Source organism: Marmota marmota, unplaced genomic scaffold, assembly GCF_001458135.2.
Source record: "Marmota marmota marmota unplaced genomic scaffold, marMar, whole genome shotgun sequence".
NCBI classification, from domain to species: domain Eukaryota; kingdom Metazoa; phylum Chordata; class Mammalia; order Rodentia; family Sciuridae; genus Marmota; species Marmota marmota.
In genome coordinates this window covers 693,058-705,691 of record NW_025999872.1, presented here as the reverse complement: position 1 = coordinate 705,691, position 12,634 = coordinate 693,058, and the positions used below count along the sequence as shown (strand labels likewise).

General features: G+C 50.7%; 1 protein-coding gene across 1 annotated transcript in view; it reads right to left on the bottom strand.

Annotated features, from left to right (window-relative positions):
* The window catches only part of Plxdc1 (plexin domain containing 1), a 61,443-nt gene that overhangs the window by 31,080 nt on the left and 17,729 nt on the right, over positions 1–12,634 (bottom strand). Inside the window, exon 3 of the mRNA XM_048785739.1 lies at positions 99–242. Coding sequence (XP_048641696.1) covers positions 99–242 — 144 coding nt within the window. The remainder of the gene's footprint in view (positions 1–98; positions 243–12,634) is intronic.

The window sequence follows — 12,634 nt, the reverse complement described above, 5'->3', positions numbered from 1 at the left end:
AGATCATAGACCTCAAGCCCCTGCCACGCCTGCTCCCAGGTCCCCACAGTGCAGCCTTCCACCCAGACACACACACGCCGGGCACCCTGGTCACTCACTGAGGCCTGCCGGTGGGTATTGGAAAGGATCCTGTGGACCTTCACTTGGTTCTGGTTGGCCTCACCCACATTCACCCACAGTTCCCGACTGCGGGGCTCACTGGGGCCGTAGACACGGGATATATAGTAGCTGTGGTTGTCCTCCTGCAGGTGCCCAAGACAAAGCCACAGGAGGCGTGGGGAGTCAGGCAGGCCAGGAAACGCCCTCTGCTCCTCCCCACTCAGTCTGCTGGATACAAGAAGTCACCCCGTCCCAGGGCACTGGACCTGTGGCCCAGAGGGCTATTTTAGAGCCCTGGAGCCCCTCGGCCCTAGACAGCTCACTACCTGGCCCCGACCCCTTCCCAGCACGCCTGCTGCCCCCGTGCCCAGCCCTGCCATTGCAGACAAACCCGAGGTTCATCCTGAACCCCCTCCACGCCCCCTACCCTGTGCCTTCAGAGTACAACCAAGGCCTAGTTCAGCTTGAGGGAAATGAGAGAGAAACAGAACAGCCCTAAGAAGAGCCTTATCTTCAGAGAACTCCCAGATAGTGGGGAGCACATAGTCCCTGCCCTTGGGGAGCAGCCAATTTGAGGGAAAAGAAAACACTAATCTCTGAAGGTGCCAGTCTAGAGGAAGCTGACCCTGATCTTGGGGAGTTCTAGTCTGATGGTGGAGGTGGGACACACATAAACAGAACCCAGACACAGGCCCTCAAGCAGAGTGATGCAGAGCCCATGCCAGGGTCACCAGAGGGGTTTTGTTTTTCATTTGTACCAGGGATTGAACCAGAGCCCTTAACCACTGGGCCACACCCCCAGTCCTTTTTGTATTTTATTTGGAGACAGGTGCCATGTTTCACGACTTAAACACTCAGGGTCACTCAGGTGAACTGGGCTGCATGAAATAATCACACAGAGATACCTTTTTCTTTGGGTCCTGGGACGGTCCACCAAGAAACAGAGAGAAAGAGCACGTGCTGAAGCCTTTTGTTGGGGAGAAGCCATTCAAATGAGGCAAGGGGTCAGGTTTCGGAGGTTGAGTCTAGCTTCATGATGTCCACTGTCAGCAGACTGACTGACATCTAGGAAGGTCACGCCCAAAGGCAGAGCAAGAGAAGGGGACACACAAAGGGAGTTTCCATGGAACATTCTATCCCAAACAGGACAAAGCGGTAAGATTACAAAAGAATAGGTGAGTGTAGCACAACCCCAGGGGTGTGCCTACTCAGAAGACTGCCCTTGCTATCCGAGCAGGGGAAAAGACCGAGTCCCGGCCAGACAACAGTGATCTTTCAGATCCCCGCAGTGCATCAGAACTGGAAGGCATGGTAAAGCACTGTGGCTCCCCACTGACAGGGTCTCCCTGAGTTACTTAGGGCTTCACTAAGCTGTCAAGTTTGGCTTTGAACTTGAGATCCTCCTGCCTCAGCCTCTAGAGCCACTGGGATGACAGCGTGGCCACTGTGCCCAGCACCAGAGGGTTGTTAATGAGGAGAGAAGCAGCACAGAATCCTTTGAGTCATAATTTTGAGTCTCTCTTGTGTGCCTGAGGGGGATCAAATATGGAAGGAGGCAGATTGAAGTGGGGTGGGTCCTCTCTGTAGTCTCTCCCCCAGGGGAGCATTTGGGGCCAGGGTTTACAGGAGGCTGGAGAAGAGTGGAAGATCCAGGGAGCAGAGCAACATCATCACTTCCTGGAGCTGGCCCAGGAGCACCTACATAGGAGGCCAGGTGGCCAGGAGGCACGGTGGGCAGGTTCCATTGGCAGCCACCTCAGAGATGCCCTGGGCACCATGGGTCATTAATCAGGCTGCCCAGCGGCAGTGGCTGCAGACACAGCAGAGCAAACAATGTCATCCCTGCCAAGCTGCCAGCTGCCCAGCCAGCTCTTGCCCCAGGTCCAGCAGGAACCAGGGACTCCTGCATTCTTCACCCGCTGGGAGGCAGACTCTGCTCTTCTGCCAAGTGTCACACTTGGTCACCAGGGGTCGGGCAGGCTGAGGAAAATGAGTAAAGAGACATGGGGTGCAGTGGGGTGTTCCCACCTCCTCTGCGCCACTCCCCCTCCTGCCTCTAGATGGTCCACCCCTCGGCCAACCCGGGAACGGAGTCAAGCTTATCTCAAATGCTCTAGAAGTCACATCACTCTGCCCACAGCTATCGGGGCTCCCCAGAGATGCTGGATTTGGGGTAAAATGCGAACCTCTGAGCCTGGCATGTGAAGTGTCAGCCTGAGCCAACCCCCCTTCTCTCTGGCTTCATTTCTCTCATGCCCCCAGGCACCCCTGGGCACCCACCAACCAGACTGAACTCCTCTGACAGTCTCAGGCCACCACACAGGAAGAATCACAGCCCCTGTATTCTCCTCACGGCGGATTCCTGTTTCTTTAGTGCTCAGCTTAAACATCACTTCTTATTGACCTTCTGACCTTATCTGCCCAGGGACGACCTCCAACCCTTGCAAATCATCATCCAACATTTTTGGTGATCAGGGGTGAATCGTGTCTGCTATTTTCAATTGTCACATGGGCCCAGACTTATTGGGTTAATGGACTCTACCCATGAAGCCCCTAAGGAAGCCCTCCTGGTGCCACCACCCCAGGGTGAGGGCAAGTGCCCGTGCCAGAATGCTGCTTCCTATTGCTGCCACAGCTGCCAACCCTGAGGTTCCAGGAGGGTGCCCAGAGGAAGATGCACTGCTCTCCAGCTCTGCCCACTGCACCAAAGCCATCTTATGCCAGGGATCACAGCCTCCCTGAAGAAACAGCAACTTCTGCCCCCACATAGCCCTCTTCTTCCCTCTAGGGCTCAATCTCTCCCATCCCCACCAATCTCTGGTGGGCAGCCACACCTCAACCAAAAGCAAAGGAAGGGCTGGGGTTGTGGCTCAGAGGTAGAGCACTTGCCTGGCATACGTGAGGTACTGGGCTCGATCCTCAGCATCACATAAAAATAAAATAAAGGTATTAAAAAATCGTACAATACTTAGGAAAAAAAAAAGAAACAAAACAAAAGATACCAAAAATCACCTGCCAAGTCTATGTTCTCCAACCTATGCAAAGACAGGCGTACCAAAGTGGATCTGCTGATGCCCAACCTGCCTCCTGAGATTTGCAGCTGAGTAGTTTTTTATTATATTTGTCCTCAAAGCAAAAAATTTACAGGGGCCCTGGACAACACTATGCATCTGACAGTCTGCAAACCCCCAACTCTGAAGCCAGTTTATGTTCAGCTGGGAGAACCTGTCATAGCTGTGGCTACAGCTCACCTCCTGCCCTAGCCTCCAGTTCAAATAAAAACCTAACTCATTGGGCAGTAACTTAAAAAACTTATGTAGCTCAGTGATTGAGCACTTGCCTAGCATGTGTGAGGCCCAGTACCACACACACACAAAAAGCAGTTTATTACGGGGCACCAGTTAGCCTACAATTTTAAAGAAACCACTTAAATGTCTGTTTCTGATGGGTATGGTGGCTCATGCCTGTAATCTAGTGATTCAGGAGGCTGAGGCAGGAGGATTGCGAGTTCAAGGCCAGCCTTAGCAACTTAGGAGGCCCTAAGCAACTTAGTGAAACCCTATCTCAAAATTAAAAAAGTAAAAAGGGCCAACGATGTGGCTCAGTGGTAAAGTGCCAAAGTGCCCTTGGGTTCAATCCCTGGTACTAAACAAAGCAAAGCAAAACAAAACAAAAACATAATTGACAGAAGAAAAACCAATGAGTGAGCTGAGTGTTAGTGAACACTTGTAATCCCAGTGACTTGGGAGGCTGAGGCAAGGCAGAGTACAAGTTAAAGTCCAAATTCAGTAATTTAACAAGACCCTGTCTCAAAATAAAAAAATTAAAAGAATTGGGGACGTGGTTCAGTGGTAAAGCACCCTTGGGTTCAATTACCCTTCCCCCCCAAAAAATGTCTTTTTCTGCCTTAATTATGAGACCCTGACACACTGGGAGGGTAAGATCACCTCTGTGCCCATGGCTCAAAGTTCTCAGATACTCGGTGCTCAAGAAGTATGTACCCCATGAACTGAGACCTTGTGCCAGAAGCCCATGCTCTTCTTTTTGCCTTCTTTTGAGAGAAGAAGAGAGACTGGGGCCAGGGAGGGACCAATGTCCAGCAACTGGGTGAAGTTTGCCTCCCTAAATCCTGGGCTACTTTTCTATGATGCATGGGTGAAGGGGAAACCAGTGGCTCAATTTAGTGAAGCCAGCATCTAGGTAGCACTTGAATCCTTGCACGCCATGGGGTATTTAAATTGTGTTCCCCAAAAAGATATATCCAAGTCCTAAGCCCCTCATCTGACTATGGTCATTTTTAGAAATAGAGTAAAGATCAAGTAACAACGCAGTCACACTAAGTTCAGGTGGGATCTCAATTCAACAAGTGATGTCTTTATAAAAAAAAAAAAAAAAAAAATTAGAAAAAGAGGGTGATTTGGACACAGTTACAGAGACACAGGGAAGAAGGCCACGGGATGGCAGATTATAAACCAAGGAATGCTGAGGATTGCCAGGAGCCACCAGGAGCCAGAAAGAGACAAGGAAAGGGTTTCCTTCAGGGGCAGCATGGTTTTGCTCACATCTTGATTTCTGACTTCCACTCTCCAGAATAAATTTCTATAGTTTAAGCCACCAAATTCGGGCTAACCTGTCATGGCAGCCCCACAGAACTAGTGCACGTGCCCAGTTGTGTGTGCCCCTGCGGCTCAGTCCTGCAGCCTTTCCTCACTGCACATCACTCCCCTGCTTAGAACATTCTGTGGCTCCCAAGCTGCACTCAGATCTAAGGTCATGCCCTTTACCACAGCCTACGTGTCCCTGTGGGGCACTCTGGCCACCGTCTATCCAACATCCATTCCCTTTTCTTCTCTACGAACAGAAAATTGATTTTTGTAGCAAGCAGCCATGTAACCAGCAAAAAAAAAAAGCGTCCTTTGAAGACATGCCAGAAGGATGCTTAAGTCCCTTAAATTCGCCTGTTACATACAAACAAATCCTTCCCGATGCCTGGTGGTCTGGCCCCTGCCCAGCACCTCCTGGCTCCCTGCTCTCCATACTCCAGGCCTCAGTTCCAGAAATCACCAAGCCCTTGTCTTTCCCAAGGCCTTCGTGCCTCCTGTCCTTGAAACCTCTGCCCCAACCCCATTTACTAGCTGAGTCTTCCTCGTCCATCAAGCCTCAGCTCAGGGTCACTTCCTCACAGGGGCTTCCCTATGTCCCTTGTAACTCCCATCACACCCTGAGCATCTAAAACCTTAATTCTTCATGTCTTGCACACTAGTGATGACTGACGTGGCTTTTCTATCGGTCATCTCCATGTCTGCCTGTCCCATAGATGAAGTTCACTAAGGACAGGGCCCTTCTTCGCCCAGGGCACTTCAGCACAGGGCAGGTGCTTGGCCGGAGGATTTGCAGAGCAAAGAATGGCCATGAAGTTTAGGTCCCTGGAAAGCCTGCTGCTCATCCTTTGCTTGCTTTATTGCTGCTACCAGGTGTTCTGGTCAATGACAGGCTCAGGTTACCAAGCAGCAGGAGGCAGCAGATGGGGAGCAGGTGCTGCTCAGGGCCCCACACAGGAAGCCAACTGGACTCAGTTCCCTCCTGGGAGCCTGCGCAGGCCAGTGCTGGGAAAGGGGCTGGCTGCACTCATCCTGCTTCCTGGACTCCAAGGGTAGGAGCTTCCCCAAACCTTCAGATACCCAGACCCTGGGACAGACGCCATGCTCTACAGCAGCGAAGCCCAAACAGACGCTGACTCATCTCTTGCTGCCTCCCCTAAGACGCACAGGAAAAGGATACAGCAATGCCTCTAGCTGACCCGCTGCTCTGAGTCCTCTGTCATGTGAGGACAAATGGTCTGGTCCACAACCTGTTGTTGCTGCTCTGCTGAGAAGTCATGTGCTGCGTGTCCCAGCTCTGATGTCTGGGGGATCCTTGGGTTCATTTTTCAGTTCCCAAGGAGCCCTCCAATGGCACCTCTTAACTGATGCCAAGTTTGCATCCATTTGGACTCAAGGAGTCAGAATCCAAGGAGCTGCCTCCTCTCTTAGTCCACTTGCTATTGCCAATGACACACCAGCTGGGTGAGTTTTAACTAAAAGAGGATTATTTTGGCTCATGGTCTGAACAAAGTTGAAAGGCTGCTCCTGATGATGGCCATCTTGCTATCTGAGTACCAAGGTGACATAGGGTATCACAAGGCAGATACACGGGGGTAGGTGTGTGTGTGTGTGTGTCCGTCCATAGCCCCTACGTTCTCTCCCTCTTCTAAAGCTAGCAGTATTCATTCATGGGGACTCCTCCTTTGTGGCCTTCTCCACTCCTAATCAACCCCTAGTGGCCCTGCTCCTTCATAGTCGGATTAGGTTACCATTCTCTTAATAGCTCACAGTGAGGATTAAATTTTCAACACATGAAGCCCTCAGGGACACCCACAAATCATATCCAAACCACAGCGAACTCCCAGGTTGAGAGTCTTTCCAATGGTCAGCAGATTCCAGGGAGACCAAGGGCCTCCATACCCAAGGAGCAGGCCAGGCAGAATGAGGCTAAGACTACTCCAGGATTCAAAAGTACCAAGTGCCAGCCAGGCATGGTGGTGCACGCCTGTAATCCCGGCTACTTGAGAGATTGAGTCAAGAGGATTGCAAGTTCAAGACCAGCCTAGACAACTTAATGAGACCCTTCTCAAGAAAAAAAAAATTAAAAGGGCGGGGGGTATAGCTCAGGGGTAGAGCACCCCGGGTTCAACCCCTAGTACCAAACAAACAAAAAGGTACCAGGTGGAGCTGGCCTTCCAGGGGGAGGGCTGCAGCACCATGCAGAATCTGCCTCAGGTCCCAAACACACCCCCAGACACCTCTTCCAGCGCAGGGTGATTTTGATCACTCCAGGACAGGACTGCGAGGAGCTGTATCTATTTAGAGCACTGGCCAAGGGACACTACGTGGTGATGGGTTGGAGGGCAAACTGCATCCTGGAAGGAGGAGTGGCTGGGAGAGGGGTCACTCGGGGCACACAGTCAAGGACCAAGCCAGGGGGTAGTTGGGGGGTTCGAGGAGAAGCCAAGCAGGCCTTTGCAGCCCCAGGGGTGGCAGTGAGCCAGGCATTTTACGGTCCCCGCTGCCTGCAGCCCTGGGAGGTGAGCACTAATATTAGTCCCATTTTCTAAGTGGGGAAACTAAAGCCCAGGATCATATAACTGAAACCAGTCAGTGTCATAAAGCAATGACCTTTGCCCTGTCCACTGTCTCTCAGGTCTTTAAGCAGGTGCCACACTGGAAGGCGACTTAGGCCACTTTTCATACATGGGTTAAAATCTCGCACCAGGAGGACACTCGCAGGTTCTTTATGAAGGAGGAAATTCAGGGACCATGGCACAGTCACCTCCGCACCTTGATACCTGGTTCAGGACCTGCTTGCTAAATGAGCTGAATGACAAGGGTCTCAAAGCCGATGATGCCACAGCCATGTTGAGAACACAGAGTGTGGGACGGGAAGCACAACACCTTCATCCATCTCTGATGGCAGATGAGACAAAAGCCACTTGGGAAGGAACCAGCTGCCTCCTCTTGGAATCCAAGCGCACGCATGGCGTTCCCACAGCTGGGACACCCTGAACAGGAGGGCAGCTCCAATTCCGTGAGCTCTTCTCCAAGGAAGTGACACCAGGAGAGAGATGCTTTCAGGCACAAAGAATAGGAGCCCTGGTGGACCCAGCTTTGGCACAAAGGCAGTGAGCTAGACCAAGTGACCGAGAGTCCAGTTTGGGGCAGCAGGTGTGGCACATGGATGACTCTCATGTCATCAGGGTGCCATCTTGAGTGGGACTGCCCCATGGTCCAAAGAGGGCTGCCTGTGGAAGCCGAGGCAGCCTGCCTGCCTCCTCGTTCAGGTTGAAAAGGGAGAATCCCTTTTCCCTCATTCAATCTGACCAAGCCTCCAGAGGGGCCAGCATGTGACCAACCCACATCTTCCAGGACCTGGGGGATCACAGTTCAGTTAGGAAGGAGGGGTAGAAGTAAGGTAACCCGGGCCATGATGAAAGTTGATTGGGAATGTGGCTTGGGGATCATCAAGGCCAAGTTCTGCCAGTTTTTCTTCTCTGCCTTTCTCAGCATGGGCTTCCTCTAGGGCTGGTCCCCTTGTAACCACAAGATGGCAGACACATATCCTGGTTCATAGACAGAAAGGCAGGGGGAGTACACAATTTCCCAGACACTGAAGAAACCTGTTTACCTCAGGATGGCTGGGCCTGGGTTACCTGTCCCCTCTGGAGTCATAGCTACTGCCTTGGGAACACTATAGCTGGGCAGCATCAGTCCCTTACCAATTGGTAAGCGGGGTGGTAGTGCACACTTGAAATCCCAGTGACTCAGGAGGCAGAGGCAAGAGGATCGCAAGTTCAAGGGCAGCCTCAGCAATTTAGTGAGCCTCTGTCTCAAATAAAAAATAATAAAGACTGGGGATGTTTTTCACTTTCTGGAGGCAAAGCTGTGCAAGGGCTTGATTATCTGGCCAGTGTCCTCCAACCTGTCCCATGCCCAGGGAGGTAAAATTCTGCCAACCTTCTGGGCTTGTAGAATAAAAGGTAAGAGACTTGGGTGGGGGTGAGGTCCTCCATTGCCTGCATCAGTTGTCTCTGTCCAAGTTCTTTATGAAACTAGACGGTGTTCAGGTTTCTCAGAGCTGAGCATCAATGATGTGATTAAAGCTGTCCCCATTCACCCAGGGCTTTCTGGAACCAGTCCTCTTAGTATAGAATTTGTGATGCTCCTGGGAGATCAGTGTTGTATGAAGCCCTGCTCACAAAGATTCCCAGGTGGGCATCATACTTTAAATGGTGTCCTGGTGCCAGGTATGTTTTACCACAAGGACATCTGCTCCCCACCAACTGGTAGGTGGAGTGACCACACCCACCATTCCCTCCCACAGGAACCTGCGCTTCCTCAGCCAGGCTGATTGGACACCGGTGATCACGTGATTCAAAGACAGCCCATCTATTGGAAGCCTACAATCTGTGGCTTGTGCATCCTGAGCCAATCAGATTCCTCCCCAGGGAAGATGCACTTGAGCCAACAAGAAGCCAGAGGCCTTAAAGCTGAGTTGGAAAGGCCGTGGAGGCTCAGGAGCTGACACTGTTGTCTTGAGCTGACTGCTGAAGACACTGGTCCACAGAGGGGCAAAAAAACCTTATGTGCTTCTGACTTCAGTAAATACACGATGAAGGGATGAGAAGAGATGAGAACCGAGGGGGAACCTGGCGAGGCAGAGAGGGCAGCCCTGAGCCCCGTGGATGTCCAGGTTCCCTGGGGCCTGACTGTTCTGTCCTATGTCAGGTCTTTGCACCTTCTCTACCCTTTCTCTATGAGACACCCCTGGTGGCTCCTGGAAACCAGAGGGCCCTTAAATAGAACAGTTTCACTTATGTTCTTCAGAACTTCCAAGGGGACACAAGCTGTCCTTCATCAGTTAAAGACAGCAAGAGTCTGGATGGGAAGAGAAAAGTGAGGAACCAAATCTTGGGGGGAAGCCTTTTCCAGGCAATTTTGTGACTACCGTGTTTTTCTTTTACAAGTCAATCACTGCTGGTTTCTTGATTGACCACTGGGGAAAAGAGTCCCATGGTTTGGAATCCACCAATCTTGGGGACACTTCCCCATTGCCTGCCATCATAGGCCCCTGTTTATGTTGCCACCTTCCCCAGAAGTATTGATGGAGGAAGTCAATCATGGCAGAGACTAATAATTGTCTCCCAATAACCAGTTCCCCCTTCTTCCTTCGGTAGCAGAAGCTCACTGTTTAGCTAGGCACAAGGCCCCAGGTCAGACTATATTCCCAGCTCCCCTTACAGCTAGGTGTGGCTACGTGACTATACATCTGATCAATGGAAGATGAGCAGAATGATTGCCCTTAATAGGAACCAAGTGTCTTCTCCTTGCCTGGATGGGATGCAGATGTGATGGTGGGAACTGAAACAGCCATCATAGACCGCAAATGGAAGGCACATGTTGCAGAGAGTGGAGCACGAAACAGAGGAAACTGGGTCCCCAACACCATGAGACGCTATGTCCTCCCTTGCTTACTTCTGCTCACACTTACATGTGAGAGCAGAATAGATTTCTTTGTGTCTAAGTGCCTTGTCTATTGGGCATTTGTTATATAGCCGAACCTTGTATCCTAATTAATACAAAGCCCTACTCAGTCTCTTCAGGCCAGTCAATCCCAGGGCTTGTTCACCATATGCATATTGTGTGTGTCCTTAAAAGTATGTAGGTGCAGAGTATGTCTGTGCATGCCTGTACTCCCAGCTACTCAGGAGGCTGAGGCAGGAGGATCACAAGATCCATGCCAGTCTAGGCAACCTAGTGTGACCTTGTTTCAAAATAAAATAGAGCCCTTGCCTAGCATGTGGAAGGTCCTGGGTTCCATCTCCAGCACTTAAAAAAAAAAAGTGAGGCTGTGCCTGGCAATGACCCTGCCTGAGGGATTCCCACCATCTACAGCCCATGATCACACGTGAGCTGTCCGTTACTATAGCTGTAAGCACTGTTACTGGAAGCTAGAAGCCTTGGCTAGTAGACTTGATGGGATGATCTCTCATTTAAAAAGAGGGTCAGCAGACAAGCATGGTGGTGCACACCTGTGATCCCAGCAGCTCAGGAAGCTGAGGCAGGAAGATCTCAAGTTCAAAGCCAGCCTCTGTAGCTTAGCGAGGCCTTAAGCAACTTAGCAAAGCTCTGTCTCAAAATAAAAAATAAAAAGGGCTGGGGATGTGGCTCAGTGGTTTAGCATCCCTGGGTTCAATCCCTGGTACAAAAAATAAATAAATAAAATAAAAAATAAAAGAGAAAGGTCAACACAAGCCAGACCTCTTGGCAAGTCCACCAAAGTAAAGTGGGGTACTTTAACACAAGCACCTGAAGCTGTGGTCTACAGTCCACACTCATTTAAGGAGGCAGCAGATTGTGGATTTCAAACATTTCTGTCTGTACAATCCTTTCCTCCAACTAATCTTTCAGAGCATCTCAGCACATAAGCCACATCAAATTACAGCCAGTCAGGGGGAAAGAAAAAAAGGTCTGGGGCCAGCCTGCTGTGCTACCTCCTTCTCCACCACCCTCCACCCCACAGCAGCCCATGAAGCACCTCTGGGATCCCCTCAGTTTCTGTGAGTACAATGTGCAAACATTGCTCTAGGATCAAGTGCATGGGCTGTGGAGTCAAGTTCAAAAACTGACTCCATTACATAAATTGGTGCCAAGCATAACCCCCTCCCTGAGCTTCAGCCCTCTCATCAGTAACCTTCTTGCAGCGTTCTGGAGAGGATTAGATGAAACACATCAACATAAAGCTCTTAACCCACTGCCTGGACCACAGTAGGCGCTTGGTAAGTGGAAACTATTACAACGATTTTGTTGGACCTTTCCAGCAAACAGCTCGATTGTAGAGGCTGCTCTTCAAAACAATTCCCTCTCCATCCTAAACGTCTGTCTGCTGGTACAGTGTCCCTTCTGCTTCAATTATTTGCACCTGGAGGCGTGCCAGGCACTTGGTTTCTGACAGCGGGGCTGCATTTACCTTGGCTGAGTTCAAGACGTTTCTGAACAGGAGCTCTGGCTGAGCTGTCACAACCAGCCCATCACCTGCAGCCAACTGGCAGGTGGAGACGCTGGGGCAAGCGACCAAGGGTATCCTGCAGGGCTTGCTGGAGAGCTTGGCCAGCCAGGCTTGTCAGGATGGTACTGCAGGCAGCTGGGTTCTACCCAGGAAGTGCTGCTGAGATGTCTGGTTGCGGGGGAGGGACACCCCAGTCCCTGCCACTACAGTTCCATAAGGCCTTACAAGACCAATGAGAATGTGTTCTAGATCCCTGTTACCCAAAGTATGCCTGAGAACCAGCGGCATTGCGTTATTCAGAAGCTTGTTATAAATGCAGATTCTGGGTCACCCCAAACCTGCTGACTCAGGATCTGCATCTGAAGAGGATTCCCAGGACTCTTACACAGAGTAAAGTCTGACAAGCACCGATGGATCTAAAAGAGAGCCAGGCGTAGTGGCACACACCTATAATCCCAGGGCCTCCATGTGCAATCCCAGTGAATTGGGAGGCTGAGGTGGGAGAATTGCAAGTTCAAGGCCAGCCATGGCAATTTAGCAAAATCCTGTCTCAAAAGAAAAAATAAAAAGGATTGGGATGTAGCTCCGTGTGAGCCCCTGGGTTCAATCTCCAGCACCACAGAAATTAATTAATTAATTCAAACAAAAGTACACTGTGCAGTAAAACATCACTCATTTTTGTTCTTGAAGGAAATGGTGGTGAAGAGCAGAGACTCCAAATGCAGAGACACCTGGGTTCCTGTACAGACTCTGGCACTCATTGGCTATGTGACCTTGGGAAGGCAACTTCACCTCTCTGTTCTAGATTGAGAGGCAATAAGGAGGTATTTGTGTGGGTTAAATGTAAAGTCGTAGAACGAAGCTGGCACTCAGGAAGGGCTTCTTGAACATCACCTGTTGCTATTATTTTTCTCTCACCTCTGAAACTCACATT